Source organism: Suricata suricatta, chromosome 3 (assembly GCF_006229205.1).
Source record: "Suricata suricatta isolate VVHF042 chromosome 3, meerkat_22Aug2017_6uvM2_HiC, whole genome shotgun sequence".
NCBI classification, from domain to species: Eukaryota; Metazoa; Chordata; class Mammalia; order Carnivora; family Herpestidae; genus Suricata; species Suricata suricatta.
Window position 1 is genome coordinate 10939574 of NC_043702.1, and position 21441 is coordinate 10961014.

Consider the following 21441-nt stretch of genomic DNA (forward strand, 5'->3'; position numbering starts at 1 on the left):
AATCAGTGGATGGGTCCCCTGGCAGGCGGAGGCCGCGGGGGAGGAGAGGTCTGCAGGAGCAGGTATGAATGCAAACGCACTAGGTATGTGAGTCTGAGTGAGTTATACCCCTGAACAGACTTTTCTCATCTATACAGGAGATAATAATTCGCATTTCTCAGGGTTGGTGGTTGGGTTAAATAAAACAAAGTATGCAGAGCGGTGGACACACAACTAAAATCAATAAACACTTCAACCATCCTGGTCTTGGAAACCAAGGGAGATTTGGGAATGTACGCATAATTAGTGTAATAAGAGCATCTTTCATGTTCATCTATTCGTTCATGAAGGAAGGAACAAAATTTATGTATACTTCCTTGCACTGATTCACCTTGTGGTTGGGCAGGAGCAGAAAGCTGTCACAGAATAAAGGGTGTCTATATATGTATCTGTAGTCGTCTCTGTACTTATTTCTCCCAATCCTCATACTGCAAAAATGACAGAGGGTTTCTGAGATTTTTGTCGTTCCCGAAAAGGTTTGTTTGGTCCCTGGCAGCAAGCGCGTCAGGGGCAGCCCAGAAGGCTGAGCTGAAGGTCTTGGTATTAGCAATGTCCATATTCTCTCAACTGTTGGTGTGTTCTAGCAAGTGGTGAAATAAAAATAATTTGATCTTAGCCCTGCTCCAGAGCCCTGCCTGATACAGCCCATTAACAAGTGACAGAATGCTGAAGGAATGCCCCGGCCCCCCACCCACCCAGGGTGGGGCGACTCTGTCCACTGCTCACCTTCATCCTCTATTTGTACAGCTGGCCGGGGGGCCTACTGCTCTGCAGCCTCAGCCGGAGCACACGTAGCCTGTCTGATGACACCGTGTCAGTCTGGGCTTTGAGGAGGAGGAAGGGGAGGGTTTGTGGGGTCACAGAGCACGCCAGAGTTTCCTCAGCCGGCTCCATGATTGTCATTCTGGATTCAGCGAATCTTCCCTGATTTCACAGAGGCAGTTCTGTGTACAGGGAAGGAAGGAAGGGAGGGAGGAAACAGGAGAGAGGGGGGAGGAAAGAAGGAGGGAAGGAAGGGAGAAAGAAAGGGAATGGAAGGGGAAGAGAAAAGAGAAGAGAAAGGAAAAAAAAAGAAAGCAAAGGAAAGAAAGAAGAAAGAAAGAAAGAAAGAAAGAAAGAAAGAAAGAAAGAAAGAAAGAAAGAAAGAAAGAAAGAAAAACAGATCAGTAGATAGACCAGGGGAACTACATCTGAAAATTCAATGTTCATTCACTGGGCTTTTTTTTTTTCTTTTTACTACCCTGAATCCACTGTATATCATGGTTGGAGGGTGCATAGTTAGGAGGAAAATATTTCTCTAAAAATTTTTTTAAAGATGCTAAATTCTTTTGGTTTTTTAATGAATCTCTTGTTATAGAAATGCCTCCTGTGAGTTTGTTATTTAAACCTGTTCATCTGGAAATTAATTCTGTCATTGCCTTATAAATAAGTAAGCTCAAATATCCACTTGTAAACGTAGGGGTTTTTTTAGCTGATCCCTTCTTTTATATGAAATAGTTTAAGGATATTGGAGTTATTCTCTAGGTTGCTGTGGATAAATAATTTACTCAAATTGGATCAACTAGCAATGATTATTCCAAAGATTAGGATTTGGAAAATTTCATGAGCAGCTTTCTGATATATTTAATACTGTGATATAAGATTCGGTGTATTTCTTTAAAAAATTTATCCGATAAGGAATTACCTGTTAATATGGAAAAAAAAACCCAGCACTAAATATAAAAACAAACCACAGCTTTCCCCAGCATCTGTAAATAAGTAGGCATTTAATATTTTATGCTAGTTTTTCCACCTGCAAAGCAGAGGTTATTTTGCCGTTGAAATGAAGGCACAGCAAAGCCCATGTTCTATGTCAACAGGAAGATAGGAACATCGCTGCATTTAGGGCCGTTGCTCAAGGTGTGGGGTTGTGCTCTGCTCTCCTCAGTGTGGAAACATCGACTGCATCACCGTTCGAATTATTTTATTATTTGTTGCCTTTCCCACCATCATAGTCTTGGGCACATGGACTGTGCCCTCCAGAAGCTCATGGTCCAGCAGGGATGGGGTCAGGGGGATAAGGAGATGGTCGCTGGAACAGGGGAGGGATGCTATTTTAGGAGCATCTGAGAGGCCTCTAGTTCCAAAGGGCAGGTTGGGGGAGGGCAGGAGGTTGGGGAGTCTCTCCAGGAGAGGACTAAAAGATGACCTTGGGAGTGGGAGGGACAATTCTGGGACAGGATACCAAGTCTGTGAAAGAACAGAGCTCATTCGGAAATGGCGAGGCAATCAGTGTAACAGATGTGGGCGAGGGTGGGGGGAGGCACGGGGTCCAGAGTTTTAACAATGCAAATACCCATTCCTTGTTTTATTTTAAAAGCATTTTAGACAGCACCTTCTGACATCAGGACCCATTTCTGTACTGAATGGAGTTTTATCATTCTTACCGCCATGTGAAACACTTCCACTCTATTTTCTCCACAAAGTTCCATTAGCTCACTGGATCCATCCTTGCATGTCCAGAATGAAGCACATTAAAGAGATTTATAGGCAGTTAATTGGCTGACTGTTTCTCAGTTAATGTTTAAATGTACATATTTTGTTTCTAAATGTTACATTATTGTAAAGTACAGCATTCACAAAAGATCATTTAGGAGGTTTTCTCTAAATTACCTGTAAAATGCAAAGATAATTCCGAAACTTCATGAAAAAGCAGTTAATTTCTGAGTCTTATATTCAGGAAACCTTACCAAGGAAGAGTAATTAACACAGGTAGAAAGAAAGAAAGAAAAAGAAAGAAAAAAAGAAAGAAAGAAAGAAAGAAAGAAAGAAAGAAAGAAAGAGGTAGCTGAAGTCATTATTTATTCTTTTAAATTGTTGTTTACAATTTGCACAATATTTAAATTGATATGCCCACAAAATGTTCCCCAAATGATTTGTGCCTGTATAATTACATTTTATCTTTTATTGTTGTATTTTTTAACACATATTTATACATTCGAGCTTCCTTGAAAATCCTAAGCTTTATTAGTAGTCTTGTGGATACTCCATAAATAGTTGTCACAATGATGAAAAAGGGTGAAGAGAAGGAGACGTTCAAATGAGGTACGATTTTGATTTGTGACGTTCAGGCAGATGTTAAGGTGTTGATAATGTTTGTTGAGACCGTGACTTAATGATGAAAGATAAATGGTCATTCATCTTTATTATAAAAGTCATATTCGCTGTTGGTAAAGAACGTAACATTGCCCTGTCTGGATTTTCCCTGCTGAGACATGACAAAGTGCTATTTCTCGTATAGCCTTCAAGAATTGTTCTTTTATAAACAATTATATTTAGAGAAAATGTCCATTTGTTTCTCGACAGGTGGGATCATATGACACACAGCTGTTTGAACCATGAACTCTGTATAATGAGAACAATAACAGTAGTTGGCGTTATGGTTCCAGGCACGATGCCATGAACACTTGCCATGCCGTATTCTTTTTATGTCCGCTGGCCGTAGACAGATAAAGCAGCTGAAGGACAGAGAGGTTAATACATGTGCCCTGGGTCACACAGCTAGTGTGGGAGTCTGGCTGCAGAGTCTGGCTGCACAGCCTGGATGTTGAGTCACTGATGCTCATGAGGATGATCTGTGCCCGCTCAGAAAGACCTGTTCGCTCTCCTTAACATGCGGGCCTTACCCCTTCCCCATGGGCCTGTTGCGGCTGCCAGCCTCTGTCCTCTTCACGCGCTCTGTGAGAGTGGGCACCCAGCACCGTGGGCCCCCAGCGAGGGGTGAACACCACCACTCCCTCGCTCTTGAGTGGCGTCGCTCTGCGATGTGCCCTCTACCCTAACTCCAGGAGTGCCCACTCAGGGGAGAGCTCGCGACCCACTGGTATAATGTTACTGGAGTCGGGTTCTTGGGCCGAACAGCAGAAACGAGGCTGGACCCCAAAGTCAAAGGCACAGGCAAGGCTCGCTTGGGGCTGCAGCTTGAGTTGGAGGGAGACAAAGCACCAACAGAGACTGGTTAGGCTGGGCCTTCCCAGCAAAGAGGAGGCCCTGCCTTCCTGGAAGTCGGGGTAGGGGAGGGGAGGTGGGGATGGGGAAAGTTCCTGCTCCCACTCCAGTATGCTAGTGGGGAAAGGGAAAAAAATGCGTCGCCCTGATTGGTTGGAAGCGCTTCCGATTGTTTGGAAGGAGCTTGTCCTGACTGGTCTCTATTGGCAGGGAACTGAGGCAGCTCCTTGGTGCTCTTGGAGGGGTCTCCAAGGTAAATCCAGGTTGGGTGCAGGGCTGCATGTCGGTAAGAGAGATGATGTACCAGTGACAGCTGACTGGAGCACTCGGATGGCGCAGTCGGTTAAGCTTCCTACCTGCGCTCAGGTCATGATCTCAGGGCTTATGAGTTCGAGCCCTGCACTGGGCTCTGCTCCAGTGTTTCTCTCTCCCTGCCCCTACCCACTGGTACTTTCTCAAAACTTAAAAAGTAAATAAAGACTTAAAAATAACAGCTAACAGAAAGCACCCCAGGTGCATAACGTTTGTCACATGGCACCCATTCCAGTGGTCCCTGCCTCCGAACGCTGGTTGCCCGTCTCCCCTTCTCTGTGTCACGTCTCTGCTTCCTTACCGTGTCTCCTTCAAATCTCACACAAACGGTTTGCATTGACTTCCTGGATTCTGGAGCACCCAGGCCAAGACAGGCTGCATGGTGTTGTGTTTTATAAGGTCCCATGTCTATTTAATCGATCTCATTTGGCCAGATTTTTATAGGACTTCCCGTTTTTCTTGCTATTATAAATAATGTTGTTGTGAATATCCTGGAACTGTTGTCTTTAGACCAGGGCACACAGGGCTCCTGCCTCCAAGACCTCACCCGTCTGTCCTGTGTCTGGGCCTGGCCGAGGCCAACAGCAGTGTCGAAAATGGTCCCCCACGTGAAGACCAGGTCTGGCTGCGTCCCAGAGTCTGTGTCTTCCCTTTGAGGTTGTTAATAATGATGAAAGAAGCTCATTTAGGTGATACAGACAAACTTAGTTAACACTTCAGGAAGCGGGCAGTCTTCCTTTCCAAGCATCCAGAGAACTGCAAAATGGAGCAGAAGACAGCAAGCTTTTACAGGATGAAGAATAAGGAAAAGGGAGGGGACAATGGAAAATGGATAAAGAGCAGAGAAATAAGCACAGACCCAGAGTTGGCTTGGGGTGTAGGGATTGGCTGGCGGGAGGTACCGTGTGCCTGGTCAACATGCGCTTTTATAGGGACCCCCACGTTATCCGCTTCATTTTGCCGACATGAAACCCGGCAGGGGAGAGGTGACATCATGGGCCTAGAAAGTTGTTTCAACAGGGTGCACTTGGATGATGTATCCTATGTGAAGTTCACCTCGTGAGGAGCTCAGGAGTTCATGTGTATGAGCTGGTCTGGGACCACATGGCTGGGCCCTCGTTTTAGGAGGATGACCATCTGGCCAACTCTTGGGATTCCATTCATGGGACCATAAGGTCAGCCAAATAGTGCTGACACACTGATTTCAGGTGAGGCAATTTTTAAACAGATGAGGCTTCCTAAAATATATTTTCTCTTGGTCCCCACACACCTGAGGGGAAGTCCTATATTCTTGTATGCGGTCCTACACACCCTTGGAGTCGAGTACCAATAAGTCAGAATTGTCCAGAGGTTTGAGATCTGATCTGAGCAGATATCTCCTGAAATCCAATCAGCTTTTTGCTCTGCATATCGACTTACTTGCTCATTGAATGCATGAGTACGTTCTGTGGGGTAAGGGAATACAACATGATTTTCCTTAAATCTTTGGAAAAATTATAAGAAGCACAAGAAATTGCCAGTGAGCATCCTGACTTGAAATGAATATCAGGAGTGTCTTCAAACTAATAAAACACAGCATGGGCTCTGAAATGTCTTAGACAACAGAGCCGAACACCCTGGACCCCACACTGCATGGTCTTGTGCAGGCAAGTCATCTTGCATCAGTGAAAACCTTGTTGTAAACTTCTCATTATAAACTTCTTTTTACCTAGTGTAGTGGTATTGTCTTCAGATTGCAAAGTCAGTGATTAAAAAAAACCATATTAACCTAAGATACTTTCTGCCTACATCAAATTATAGACAGAGATTGAATGCTGAGGTTACAAGTATCACTTAGAAACTCTGATTTTAAATTCCTAAGATCATTCAAATAGCCTCACTGTTCTGGTACATTGATTCTTTTATGAAAAGTAAGTAAGTTTGAATGTATAAGATCATTTTATGTCATAAAGATGATAGTTGATAGAACTGCTTTTCTCGGAGCCCAAAAGTCACTTTCCTAATCACATAGGACCCAGGTAGAGTGTGTCCAAAGGGGCTGGGTCATCAGGCTGGGAGCTTGGCGAAGGGATTTCCTGAACCAAAGGCAGGGATGGAAGATTCAACGGGTGAGCAAATATCCCTGCCATCATAGCGTTAATATCTTACTGGAGAGGTGACCAATAAATGGATCACAAAGAGTTGAAAAATATGAAATGCTAAGATGCCAAGAATGAAATGGATAGGCTAACGAGGGCAGAAGTGGATTGGAGATCCTACTTCCCTGGGTTGCAGTGGGGGGTGAGGTGGGGGGGGGAGGGCTGGGGGTCAAGAAAGGCTGCTAAGGAGGTGGTAGTTTAGGCAGGATCCAGGTCAGGTGGAAATCTAGAGAAGGACAGTCCAGAGGGAAAGCCAAGCCCAGGAAGAGCCACAGGGCTGGCTGGGAAGTCTTGAGTGTGGGGTGCAAGGGAATTAGGCCCATACCTAGAAGGTCTGGAGGGAGTTTGAGGTTTACTTTACATGCCGTGGGAAGGCAAGGAAGGTTTTTTAAAACTGGGGCAGTGCCATGGTCTGATTTCTGTTTCTGTGTCACTCCGGCTGTCCTGTGGAGAGAGGCATGGGGGAAGGGAAGATGAAGCTAGAGAGCAATTTAGGAGTTCTCTGGTGGCAGCGAGAGGGACTGTGAAGAAGTGATTCCATTTTGGGAGTGAAGTGGCGGCAGTTAATCACAGATTCAGGGTAGGTGTGACAGAAAGAAGAGTATGAAGGATGACTTCAGGATTCTGGCTGGATTTACATGGGTGGTTTGGGAAGGTTGAAAAAGGTTTGGGGGAAAAGCAAGAATTCCATTTCAGATTTTTTTTTTTTTTTTTTAAGTTGGAGGTAGTATTATATCTAAGAAGGTGTCAAGGAGGCATCTGGAAATTAGAGAGGTCTGTGCCGAGACATATGAGTGGGGCTGTTTGAAGCCATGATATTTACAGTTTCAGTCCTGGGGAGAACCGTGAGTGTAGAGCCTGTGGAGGGGGACAAGGGGCCTGGGACAGAGAAGGGAGCGATATCACGGGGGTGGAGGGCAAGGGTGTGCGCTCCTCCAAGGTCAGTCTTCCCCACTCCAGATCAAAGAGCTGTGAGCCTCACAGCTGCGTCTAGCGGGCAGTGACTCAGTGTCCATTCAGGGCATCGGGGCGTCTAAATGCAACAGGGGACAGACAACAAGGGAGCTGAGAGTTTCTCATCTTTGTTCTGGAAATGTTCCCACTGTGGGTTCCAGAGGTGAAGAACTGAGCTCATGAACCTTCTTCACCTAAAATAAGAGGCAGCCTTTTCATTGATGGCAAGTCAGATTGCATAAATATAAATTGACATGGAGAGCCCACTTCCAAATTAAGAAGTTGATATTAGGTAAAAGCAGCTAAAAAAAAAAAGAAAGAAAGGCTCTCCACGAAAAGGGCAGAACAGTCATTCACCACATGAAAGTTTTAAAAGATCTGGCGGACTTTTCCACTCTAAATTTGTGCCACTAACATAATGGTAATGAGACTTCGATTTGTTTCTCTTGCTTTGTTTTGCAAGTTGCTTGGTTTGCTAAATAGCTCAAGATTTATAAATGTCACTGACAGAATAAAATTAGTACAAGAACTATGATCAGTGTGTGTGTGTGTACACACAAAATAATTCAGATTTATTTTATGACTTAAATTCAGATCAAAAAAGGCAATGTTCCTATTTCTTATTTTTGTAATTAATTGATCATTTGTGCTTTTATTATTAGAATCTGCTCAAACTCTAATTTTCTAGACTTCTGTTAGCCCACATGAACGTGAGTTTATGTTAGAAGACACTACTTAGGACTCAACCACCCCTCTGCCTTTTAAATCTTTCTTCTTAGGGTCAACCAGGACCACCGGGGCCACAGGGTCCTATTGGACCCCTGGGACTGCCAGGACCCATTGGAATTCCAGGAGAGAAAGGGATGAGAGGCGACAGTGGCCCTCCTGGAGCAGCAGGTGACAAAGGTGATAAGGTAAGCCTCTTCTTCAGTGAGAGAGTCTTCCTAACCACTCACCGGCACGACTCTGCTAGATAGTTTATAATCACAAATACTATCTACCAGCACCTTATAATAAATTAAGTCTGAACTCCGCTTCTATAATCAGCCCTCATTCCCTAACTGCTTTCCAGAGGACCATGCCTTTCTAGACTTTTCTAAGCACTTGCATACCTGAGTGTACCTAATGAAGGGTTGTATTCTTTCATGGCTTTTTAAAACCTTAATGACGTATTTGTCATGGTGAGCTTTTCTTTTTTTTACTCGACCATATGGCTTACAGATCATTCTTTATCAATTTATGTAGATTAAACTTATTCTCTTAAAAATACTGTACAATATGCCTTACTATAGATAAAACTATGGTTTATTCCCTGTTGATGTAAATTTGAGGTCCTGTCCCAACTTTGTGTCATGGCAGTGTGAGAAACAATCCTGTAAATGACCTGTGCTGACATTTAAGACTTCATTTCTCAAGGATAGGAAGACTTCAAGAGGTTGAATTTCCAGCTTCCAGGGAACTAAACATTTTCTTTGAATTGATGCAGCTGAGTTGGCTTCCTAAGTACAAAAAGAAAAGTACAAAACATTTATTTTTAATTGTTGGCACTTAAACTCATTAATATAAAGAATAAGTGACAATGACTGCTAAGAGTCTTTTAAAAATGATGTCATTAATTATTTATATTTTCAAGTAAATCCGTCTGTTAATCTAGTACTTTGATATCTTTGTTTTGTTAATACTTTTATATCTTTGTTTTATTTTCTGGGATTTTAGGGTCCAACTGGTGTTCCTGGATTTCCAGGTTTGGATGGCATACCTGTAAGTATCCCTAAATTTTCTCCATATTTTTAAAAAAAGGAGCTCATCAAAGCCCTTAAAATCATATGATATATATACATATATATTTGTATGGCAAACTCTTCTTTATTTTCTCCTACTAGTGCAAGGTAAGGTGCTTGCCTTCCAATTTTGTGTAATAACTTTGGGACTAAAAGACTTTACTTGAAAAGTAAGGTTTTCAGACAGATTAGAGAAGGCATTCCACAACATAAGCTATATATCCCTGCCATGTTCTGGAAATAAATGTATAATCACAATGCAAGTTTTATTTGCTGGTTAGTTTTGACAGTAGAAGTGGGCCTAAAACTCTCATTTCTAAATTGAAAACTAAATGAAAGAAGGAAGAGTTATTTCGGAAGCTTTATAATCCATTGGAGAGTATTTCTAAGGATTTTAAGGAAGGTGTGCTCCCAAATTTCTTAGAATAGTCTAAACTAAATTAAATTCACCTGGGCTGTATTAAAATGTATCTATATATTTTTACTATGCTACACAGTACTTGTGGGTGGCAAAGAAATTCCACAAATTAAATAACATGTGAGTCACAAATGCCATAGTTTGGGTACCCATGTTGCGGTTGCATAAACTTTGGGTTGCAGTATTCTTGCAAAAACGCTTCACATACAATCTTGTTTCTTACAGGGGCACCCAGGGCCTCCTGGATCCAGAGGCAAGCCTGGCATGCATGGCTACAATGGCTCAAGAGGTGATCCAGGGTTTCCAGGAGAAAGAGGAGTTCCTGGTGCAAGAGGCCCCCCAGTAAGACTCCCCCCCAGTTCATCCTATAGGGATTAAGTGAAGGGCTCTACAGTGGGCCCAAGCTTGATGTGCTCAAGAAACAGAACTAGTACAAGTGTGCTTGGAGCATGGTGAACAGTTGCGGGTGGCTGGAGGCTGAGCACAGAGAGGTGTGCAGGACCTCGAGTTCTTGGGCCTTGCAGACTGTGGGAAGAGGCTGGATTTTCCTTTCCAGGCCATGGGAAGGCACTGGAGATGATAAGGAAGGAAGCAGTATGAGCTGGTTGATGTCCCATTAAGGTACTGTAGGCTGCTGGACAGAGAATGAATAGTAAGGGAAGGAGCAGGGAGGTCGGTTAGCAACACTTATACTGTTTATCCTTCAGTGTCCACCGCAGATTTGTAAACCTTTTAGGTATTTCAAGCAGAAAGGAATTTAATAGAGGGAATTTGGCATGTATTGGAAAGCTGGGGGAGTGGAACGCAGGGGCCACTGCAAGACTGGGATTTCAAGGGCTCCCACTGAGCTGAGATCCATGGGTCAGGAGGCTGCTCCTGGACATAACCACTGCCTCCCACTCCATGTCAAGACACCAACAAACAAACACTCAAGCTCCTAACCTTCCCTGCTTGGCAGTGACAACAGTTCCAGGAAGAGGATGTCTTCCTCGCTTCTGCCTTCCATATCTTTTAAGTACATCTCTTGAATGACCATAGGTCACATCTAGCTGCAAAAGGGGTCTGGGAAATGTAGTTTTAGCTTTCTCATGCCCATTAAGCAATAAGATTAATGGAAAGCGTTTGGAATGGTTGTTCAGAAACAGTTGACAATATCCAGCACTTGAGGAAACTACTGCTTTTAAGTATTTTTTTATTTTTCAAATTTGGACTTTTATTTTAAAAAAAACTTTAAGAAGCACTGCTCTTGATATTTCCTTTCTCTCTTTTTACCTTTTTCAAACATAAAGATTGGAAATGATTTGTCCTTTCAGAACTGATTTTCTGTGACTTTTTCAGCCTTTCCACTTCCTTCTAAATACCATTTTACAAGATTCCTTCTAAAAAGTTTTCTTGTCACTACCATAATCATCCTGCTTTCTCCTCATGAGTTTTCCATTTGCTCCCAATTCTAGGAGAACTGATTAGAATACAGAACACAGAAACAATTTCCGTATTCACATCTTTAGTGCCAAGTAAGAACAACAACTGTCTTCCATAGTTCAGCTTCTCAACCACCCTTTGCTTTCAAACTCAACCATTTGAAGGCACAAGTGCAGTCTGGTGAATGCATGTTTCTTAAGATCTTCAGATTGGGTCAAACCCCAATTTGCTGAGTGTCCATGAACGTTCAGAAGAGGAATTCTTGAGTTAAGCTTTCACAAAGCAGGCGTATTAACCCCAATACAGAAGTGTGTTGTAGTGGTGGTTTTGCAATGCAGCTTTCTTACCCTTGACCCATTTTATTTATCATCAGCTCTCATTCTGCCCAGTAGTGTGAGATGTTAAGACAGGCTGTGCGTGCTGACATCACACAAAGCAACCTTAACATACAATGGGAAAAATGACTGTTGCTCCATGACCTTCAATATGTCTTGTTAAAATATTAAAAACTCTCTCAATATTAGTTAGAAATACATAGAGAAAATTAAAAAAATAAATATTGGTACATTGTCATTTAAAATGTACACATTTGAGAATGGAAGAGTTTCAGTTCTTTGTAAAAACCTATCAAGAGCGTTTGGAACAGCACCTTCCTTCCCCCATGTAACATACGATATAAAGTGAATACGTTTTCTAGGCTTCGGTGAGTTGTCATTCTCTTCTGGGTTTGCATCACCTCCTAGTGCTATGAACTGTATGGAAGAGTCCCTTCACCACTAGGTCTTCTGCCTGTGCCATTTCCTCTCACGGTCTTCAACCTCTCTGTCTCAGCCATTTCCCTTCGCAGGGTTGATAACTGTGTCTTCCTGGAGTCCCTCTGGCTCAAGAGTCTCCACATTCCCACAATCGCTCAGTTATTTCTTCTATAACTCTGCTTATGTTGTGTTGGAATTTTTTCACCAGCTTTGTCATGTTTCATTTCCTCACTTCACTTTCATCTTTGATGGCCAACTGCCTCTTCCAGTGGGGTCTATTTTCATGAAATGTCATATGGGCTTATCACTGGGAGATAAGGAGGCAACACAAGTACATGCTTTGCTGGTGTGTGTGTGTGTGTGTGTGTGTGTGTGTGCACGCGCGCATGCTCGTGTGCGTAAAAGCACATGCCCATGCATGCTAAAAGGTATACAGTGACCAATCACTGACAGACTGAAAGGGATGGTGGGACCAGGGATCATGATTCACACCTGTTACTTAGAGCAATCTGTGGACCACTGAGCTAGCAGCAGTTTGCTATTACTCAGTCAACAAGCAGTTAGTCAGTCAATATAAGGTGGTGACTGAAATTTGAACCATTTTATTGGAGGACTGGTGCTACTGAACTTAGCTGTGGAATGACAATTCGTGCATATTGGAACTTTGTGAAGCAGGGACTGTGTGTATAGGCCAATCTGTAACTTGCTGAAACTTACCAGACAAGCCTGGAGTATCTCCCATTGGAAGCGAGGTCAAGACTTTTCTGAAAACTCCTTCATAGGAGCTTGATATAGGGTAAAATTCTTACATGGTTACCAAAGTAAGATATACTAAGATATTCAATAGGAAGACTTTGGGAAAAAGAATACATTGAATTTTTACATTCACTTTTTAAAAATACCCTAAGTAAACAGGCATCTACTGACAGAAACCTTGCAAAAAGAAGATGGTATGTTTTTAAAAGTTAATCTTACAAAGGATACAGAGGCTCTATTTTGAGTATGACAACTGAAATGGATACAATCAATTATTAGAAAACTGTCTCTAGGGCCTAAATTATTAACTGACAATTACAAAATTGTTTACTTTTTTGTAATTGTAAGAAGAATATATTTACATCATTATGTTTGAGGGAAAACGTAATTTTCCTACTGAATAATTACTACATGGTTATGTATTTTATTATATAATACATAGCCTATATACATTATTTTTATAAGATATAGGCATACTATAAATATATTAATAGATACTTTGTCTTTGGAGGTTCCTTAATAGATCTTAACTGAATATTGAATAAATATGTATGAGAACGTTAGGATGATAACAATAATGAAGAGAATAAAGAAATGGCGTCTAGTGAAACATGACCATAATGGTATTTTACTGGCGAGCAATACTTCATAAAAAAAGAAAATACTAAAATGGTAATATGCTTTTCCCCCCTCTTAAGTGGATATTTTACTTTCAGGGCCTTCCTGGGGAAAATGGAGAAAAAGGAAATTCCGTGTTCATATTAGGTGCCATTAAAGGAATTCAGGTAAGTTTTATGATCACAGTGAGTTTAAAATATTATTTTTACACTAGGTAAGCCCATCCAGGAAACACGTAGACATATCTCTTTCGAAACGTTCCCAAGCATGTGGTTTTTAACCACTACGCTGACTCTCTAGACAGCATCATGCGTCTTGTGTGGCGACACTCAGCTTTAATTGTTCTGGCTATAAAATCCCAGGCGCTCCCACTCATTCTTGCAAAGTGCAATCTCGGTGCTGCTGGCATCTGGGGCCACAGAATCATTCGGTGTGGGTGTCGACTGTGTGCATTCTAAGATGTTGAACGACATCCTGGCCTCTGCCCATCCCCCCACCTAAATAATATCCCCAGGTATACTAAACGTGCCCTTGGAAGGGAGATCACCCCAGAGGAGAAGCACTGAGCTATTTGTAGTTAAAGTGCTGTAATGTTAATACCTGCCATCCGGTATAAAAGGAATCACTGCTACTGAACTTGAAAATTATGGAAACCTTACAGCACTATCCTTGGTAAATTAAATGCTTTTGTGTTTTCATACATAATGATATACAAACTTTCAGAAACAAACTCTTTGATGGCCATCTGTATCTCTAATATGAGTACCATGCATGAATTAAGCAGAAGACAGTAGATGCAAATCAAGAAGGAAAATCTAGTACATTTCCAAGACATGGTCATTTCTCTTAAGGAAGAACATTCTACAACATTTATGTAAAACTTAAATTTCTTCTAGTAGACCCTAAGTTTCGTGCCCACCAGGATGGGCACACCTGAGTGGTGATTCCTTTCGTGAGCTTGCAGTATCTGTTTGTAGCCTCTGAGCCTGTTCACACTTGTTACCCAGCGACAACTATGCTTTTGTTTATAGCTTTAATGATATGGTGAGAGACTTAGCATCAAGAGGAGGGGCACTCTAGGAACCAGCGTGGTGCACTGGAAGGAGTAAACCGACCCTTACCTACCACTCTGATCTTGAGCAACCTCCTGAACCTCTCTGAGCCTCATATTCCTTATTTGTGAAGGAAAATGAAAATACTATCTATCCTGCTGTCTTCTCAGCACTGATGACCCGTTGTAATAATTTAAAAAAATTTTTTTCAATGTTTATTTTTGAGAGAGAGAGACAGAGCTTGAAGAGGGGAAGGGCAGAGAGAGAGGGAGACACAGAATCCGAAGCAGGCTCCAGGCTCTGAGCTGTCAGCACAGAGCCCGACACGGGGCTCACACTAACTAACCGCACGATCGTGACCTGAGCTGAAGTTGGACTCTTAACCGACTGAGCCACCCAGGCGCCCCCCCCCTTGCAATAATTTATATTGTAGCACATTGTAAACTGTAATGCACTGTACAACAGGAGTCATGATGATGACTGGTAATAGTGCAGGAGAAAGAAGGGGAGATAGAAGGGGAGATTCATATAGAGAATTCCTCATCTTAAAGAGAAACAAAAGATCTATAATAAAAAAGGTCTGCAGATCAATAATCTTGGAGAAACAATACTTTTAGGAGCCCATAGCCACTTTACAGCCATTTGCATGGTTATTTAAAAAAAAACCTTGGGTGCCTGGGTGGTTCAGTTGGTTAAGCATCCCACTTCAGCTCAGGTCATGATCTCACGGTTCATGAGTTTGAGCCCCGCATTGGGCTCTGTGCTGTCAGCTCAGAGCCTAGAGCCTGCTTCAGATTCTGTGTCTCCTTCTCTCTCTGCCCCTCCCCAACTCCCTCTCTGTCTCTCTTTCTCAAAAACAAACAAACAAACAAACAAACAAACAAACAAAAAACCCCAAAGTGCCTGGGTAGCTCAGTTGATTAAGCGTCCAACTTCAACTTAGGTTATGATCTCATGGTTCATGAGTTCAAGTCCCACATCCGGCTCTCTGCTCTTGGCGCAGAGGCTGCTTTGGCTCCTCTGTCCACCCCCCCTCCCTGCCCCTTCTATCTGTCTTTCTCTAGCTCACATTCTGTCCCTCTCAAAAATAAAGAAAACATTAAAAGAAACCCAGAAAATCTTAAGTGTGACAATTATGGTGAGAAGCTGGAACTCTTATATTCGGCTGGTGGGAATGGAAAATGTGTAGCTGCCCTGGAAAATAGTATGAGAGCTCGTCAACAAATTAAATGTAGAATTACCTTATAATCCAGTCATTGCATTTCCAGGTATATACCCAAAGAAAGTGAAAGCAAGGACTCAGATATCTGTACACCCAAGTTCCTGTACTACTCACAACAGCCAAAAGGTGGAAGCAATCCAAGGACCCACTGTTGGATAAAGGGATCAACAGAACATGATCTCTACACACAATACAGTATTATTCAGCCTTAAAAAGGACAGGAATTCTGACAGCATGCAACAATGGGATGAACCCTGAGGTCATTATGCTAAGTAAAGTAAACCAGTCCTAAATGGACAAACAATGTATGGTTTCTATTTATAATGAGGTTCCTAGAGTAGGATGTATGGTGCCTGCCAGAATTAAATAGCTACAGTTTCCATTGGGCAAGATGAGAAGTTCTAGAGATGGTGCGAATATACTTAATAGCACAGAACTGTACCCTTACAAATGGCTAAGATGGTAACTGTTATCTTACGTATACTTTATCATATATTATGCATTAAAAACAAAGCCATGTTCAAGAGAATAGACACGCTTTGCGTTTTTAACGTGTGTAGTCTCAGGGCAGAGCCACCAAGCTGTTGGTCCACCCCAAGGCAGGTGCGAGAGAATTTCCACAGGAGTTCTTTATCCATCCACTCTAGGGGGATACAAGGGAGCCAGGTGTCCATTAAGGGAGGCAAGCTCTGGCGGTCAGAGCAGACACAGTTAACCCATGAGGCAGTGGGCCCATTGGATGGAGAATTTAGACTGGACATGAAGCAGGATTCCAGGCCTGGGAATGGACACAGACAATTCCCTTGGCAGAGCCCTCTACGGTTGTCTGGTCAACGGTGAAAACTCGAACAGCCTGCACAGAGGGCCCAGATAACTGCTGTGTGTTTTCCTCCCTTCGCATCACGTGTGTTTGGGGGAAGTGGTGCGGCTCCTTTAAAGCAATGCCTCCTTCTTACTATTGCAGGGCGACAGAGGGGCCCCAGGACCTCCCGGCTTGCCAGTAAGTCTCCCCAGCGGGCTGTGGGCTTCTCCTTGCTCCTCACACCCTCTGTATCCCAGGAGGACAGGCTGCATAGTTCACAGAGCCCACCTGGTGCAAAGCGAAAGCGTAGATCCCTTGTTCAAAAACGATTACGCATTTCACAGTGGTGACGCCAGAGCGTTGCATCAGGCGTGAGCACCTGTGCGACCACATGGGCCTGGGCCTGTGAACCGTCCCGGAGTGTCAGCGAGCTGCCGCTTACCTTCCGCTTCCGTTTTTTAATGTTCATTTGGCATTACTCAGGTGCATACAGTCACCTAATATCTGGGAAGGTCAGCGTCCCTCTAGACTACCTAAATAGCACGTGTCAGGTGCAAATGACTTTGCTGCCTGCTGAATCAGTAACTGTGTATTGCATTTAATGTTTTGCCCCATCTTTATCTCCCTGCAGTTTGCACATCATTGTTTGTATTAGTTTTTTAGTGAATCAGTCAGTGTCCACAAGATTAAAATTGACACCAATTATGCCTCCAAATGATGGACCTATTATTTTGCTTGGCTGTAGACCGGGTTGCTTTTCCACATTGCTTTCCTCACTACCCCTGAGGCTCAGTCCGACGTAATCAATGAGATACCTTCATGTTGCTGTTAAAATACATACCAGTTTTTCATCTCCTGGAGACAGTGAACCATTTGACATGGGCACCAGAGCTGGTGGGAGAACAGAGAGCGTCTCTCCACACATCTGGGAGTGCACAGCTATAGCCCTTCCTTGTGAATATGCGTGGAATTATGCTATAACATACATGGTACCGAAAACTATTTGTGACTGAACCACATGATCTTGAATTGGAGGCAGTTCTATTCACATTGATCTGATACGGCCTGTCTTAAAAATATATTAAAGAGTATAAGTACATTCATCGTGGGGCGCCTGGGTGGCTCAGTCGGTTAAGCCTCTGGCTTCAGCTCAGGTCATGATCTCACAGTTTGTGGGCTCGAGCCCCGCGTCGGGCTCTGTGCTGACAGCTAGCCCAGAGCCTGGAGCCTGCTTCCAGTTCTGTGTCTCCTTCTCTCTCTGACCCTCCCCTGCTCACACTGTCTCTCTCTTTCTCTCAAAAATAAATAAAAAACATTAAAATTCATCATGTAATATTGTTACTAGCTAATATGAATATTTTAAAAAGCATCTTGATATATATTAATGTTATAGCATATATAGAATTTAGGAAGAGCCAGTAATAAATTTTTGTTTTCTACTTTTGTCGTAAGGAGATTTATGTATAAAAAAGTTGATGCATCTTTGGGTCTTAATTTAATCTAAATGTAAGAGTTGGTCACACCTACCAGACTGTTGCTGTCATGTAGCTCTCTGCCTCCCCCTCCTTTTTAAAAATATTTATTTTTGAAAGAGAGAGAGCGTGCATGTGTGCACATACATGCGTGGGTCAAGGGCAGAGAGAGGAGACACAGAATCCGAAGCAGGCTCCAGGCTCTGAGCTATCAGCACAGAGCCCGACGTGGGGCTCGAACTCACCAACCGTGAGGTCATGACCTGAGCCAAAGTCAGATGCTTACCCAACTGAGCCCCCAGGTGCCCCGCTCTGTGTCCTTTTAATGGTGTGTCAGCTTCTGTGAAGCCTATTCTGCTATAGGGCAGACGTGTCCAGGACTGTGATTTCTCTGCAGGTTTTAAATCCACCTTGGATTTCATGCAGCTCTTGCTGTGAGCCATGATTTTGAATTCGGTTAACTCACGCACTGACTGCTCTCATGTTTAGGGATTTAGGGGTGCAAGAGGACCAGCGGGTCCAGTGGGACATCCGGGAGAGCCTGGGTTAACCGTAAGTACAGCACTGCTTATCTGGCTCTGAAGAAAACTCAGCCTGGATGTTTAAATGAAGAAAAAAAAAAAAGGGCAAATTGCAGCCTCGGGTGGGGCAGGCCCAAGTGGGTTATTTGAGAGCTACCACCTGATGAATCTGCATACACCACCCGCCTCCACCCCCAGGTGGGGGTTTGTCTTGAAGCGTGGTCCTCGGGAAACAAGCCTGGAGAGGAAGGAGCCGGCGGGGTTTTAAAGTTTAGGGTTTCCTAACGCGCCACCCAACATGGACACATGGTGGTTTCTGTGACCGATACTTGACTTGTGCATTTTTGCCATTGTTTTAGGGTGCTCCAGGCCATCCTGGGAGACCAGGCTTGAAGGTGGGTAGTCACAAGTAAGATACTACACGTGGAGACTGTCCCTGTATCATGAGATAAATGACCACAGATTTGTCAGAATTATGTCTTTCCCTTATTAGACTTCCCCAAATATTTAACAAACTCCAATTAATTGCTTCACCAGAAGTCTTACGTGCTTGTCATTACTTTTTAAATATTCAAAAGCACTTACCTTTTTTATATTTCCCTTTTCTTTCCCAGGGTAATCCTGGCGTGGGAGTGAAGGGGCAAATGGGAGACCCGGTAAGAATCCCCTTCTGCATGGAGGAGCAGGTGTTCAAATGTATGTGCCGCCGGGGGCAGGGGGAGGGGAGGCTGTTCTGATTATCACTTAAATCGTGTTCATTATCCAGTCACTGCCCAGTTTTATGGCTCAGATGCTTCTTTGCTGAATTATTATGGTAACATTACCCTTGACTGTAAAATGACAGTCCGACAAAACGTACCACTAAATTCAAGTTAATGTATATGACACATTTTACCCAAGCAAAAAGAGAGTGACCATTTCTGAGAACTTAGTATACCCAGCCGAATAGTTTGGTTAATTACTGATTTGCTTGCCTTCACTTCACAAATTTCCTCAGAGTCCTAAACTCCACACGTAAATAAAAATATAAACACCTGCAACCGAAAGCATTTAGCAACACAGCCTCCCACTTTTTCCTTCTTCCCTCCTCGTCCCTCACCCCTTCTTCCCTCACACCCCCAGTCCTTTTCCTGAGGCGTGGAACTCAGCCAAGATAAGCTTTAGAAAGGCATTTTAAGATGGCAGCTCATCTGGAAACAATCTGAATGTCTAACCATTGGTAAGTGGCTCGTGCCACAACTGTGGGCAGGTAGATACTGAGCGTCTGCTCTGCCAGGCTAAGATCGTGCTGGATGTGGGGATTTAGCAAGACTGTCCTGATCCCCGCTCTCGTGGAGGGCCAGTGTGGTTGGCTAAGTTATGGTACAGCCGCTTTACAAAATGACTCCATTACTCAAAATACACTGGAAGACTTTATGATATGCAGACATGCCTATGACATAATGTGGCTCAGAAAGTACAGGTCACTAAAGTATAAGGTCAACTAAAACAACACAACAGGGGAGCCTGGATGGCCAGGCTGGTTAAGTATCCGACTTGGGTTCAGGTCATGATCTCAGAGTTCATGGGTTCGAGCCCTGCATCGGGCTCTGTGCTGACAGCGCGGAGCCTGGAACCTGCTTTGGATTCTGTGTCTCCTGTGCTCTGTCTCTCTCTCAAAAATAAATAAACACTAATACACGTTACCAATACACGTTACTCCCTTGGAAATGTATTTGTTCAATCATTTATGCACATAACATAATACTTCAGAGCGGCTGCTGTAACAACACCATTAAGTACTGGGTACACCAAGAAAAATAAGCCAAGGGCCCTAACCTGGTTCTTCTGTGGTTTCCAGGTATAGGTAGGGATTGAAATACTGGCTCTATTAGTTCATTCAAATTGGAAATAGTGTTCTTCTTCCCCATATCCCACTTGACAAAAACATTAATGGCTTAGTTATTATATGTTTGAGAATCATCTCTGTTCCACTCTGTACAGTAAGTACTAAGCATTTTATGTGCATTATCTATTTAATAAAGTAATACTACTTTGAAGTAGACAGCATCATAACTAACCCCCATTGCACAGAGAAGGAGGGTGAGATTCAATGGAATCAAGGAAACAAAGGCAAGGCAGGGGAGATTTTGAGGAACTTGTCCAAAATGACAGTCAGTAACGGCCTAGTCTGCAAACATAGGTGACCGGCTCTATCACCTGCTCTTAACTATGTCTAAATGCAGAATAATAGAAATATTCAAACAGGTAAAAAAACTAATTATCTGGTAATTAAGGGTGAGACTTTTTGGTTATATTATGGCAAACCCAATTCAAAGGACATTTTATTACAAGAGAAGAACATTTCTAATGACATAAATGACAACTTTTGGCTAATTATTTTATACAGAGTTTAAGCATATTATTGGAAAAAAAATTAGAAATAACCTAAATCTAACTAAAGTGGGATGGCTTAATGAATGATAATGTATCTTATGTATATATTATTGTATAAACACTAAAAATCAGGTTTTTGAAGAAATTGTAGTATAATTGGAAAATGTGCAAAAAAATTATATTCTAAAAGAAAAATATAAATTACTTTAAAATTAAAAACTTTAACAAAATGTAAAAATAGAAACCATATTGTATATTTTAAAGTATGTTTATATATTTTTGTATAGCATTTTAATTATATTTAAAATTATATTTAATACATCATTTGAACACATACGTGTATGTACATAGTTACATTACTCATATACAGGTCTGTGTATAGATACATACACACAGGCACACACACCACAAAGAACTAAACCAACATTGTAATAGATTTCTCTGGTGAAAGGATTATGAATCACTTATACTTTTAAGATTTATTTTTATTTTTATTATTATTTTTTGAATATAACACAATTTATTTTTTTAACATATGCAATTATTTTCCATCATTTAAAATACAGTAATTACAATGACACTCCAAACAGAAAAGCAAAGTAAAAAATCAAAACCCCAACTTCTATTTCATGTAATTAGACTTATACAGAAATTAGAAGGTTAAGTAACAACTAATCACCTAATTTCACAGCTATCTGAAGTGGCAATCGTTATATAGCAGCTTATCTATGATACATTTAAGATAAATGATACAATTTATTACTTGCCCATAGGCTAAACTACAGCCTGCTTAATACCTTTCCTTAAATTCCACCT

At 42.3% G+C, this 21441-nt stretch overlaps 1 protein-coding gene across 1 annotated transcript in view; it reads left to right on the forward strand.

Annotated features, from left to right (window-relative positions):
* The window catches only part of COL4A4 (collagen type IV alpha 4 chain), a 129561-nt gene that overhangs the window by 36362 nt on the left and 71758 nt on the right, over positions 1-21441 (forward strand). The window contains exons 6-13 of the mRNA XM_029933685.1: positions 8210-8344; positions 9147-9191; positions 9855-9971; positions 13279-13347; positions 16419-16454; positions 18218-18280; positions 18609-18644; positions 18864-18905. Of these exons, the coding sequence (XP_029789545.1) occupies positions 8210-8344; positions 9147-9191; positions 9855-9971; positions 13279-13347; positions 16419-16454; positions 18218-18280; positions 18609-18644; positions 18864-18905 (543 nt within the window). The remainder of the gene's footprint in view (positions 1-8209; positions 8345-9146; positions 9192-9854; positions 9972-13278; positions 13348-16418; positions 16455-18217; positions 18281-18608; positions 18645-18863; positions 18906-21441) is intronic.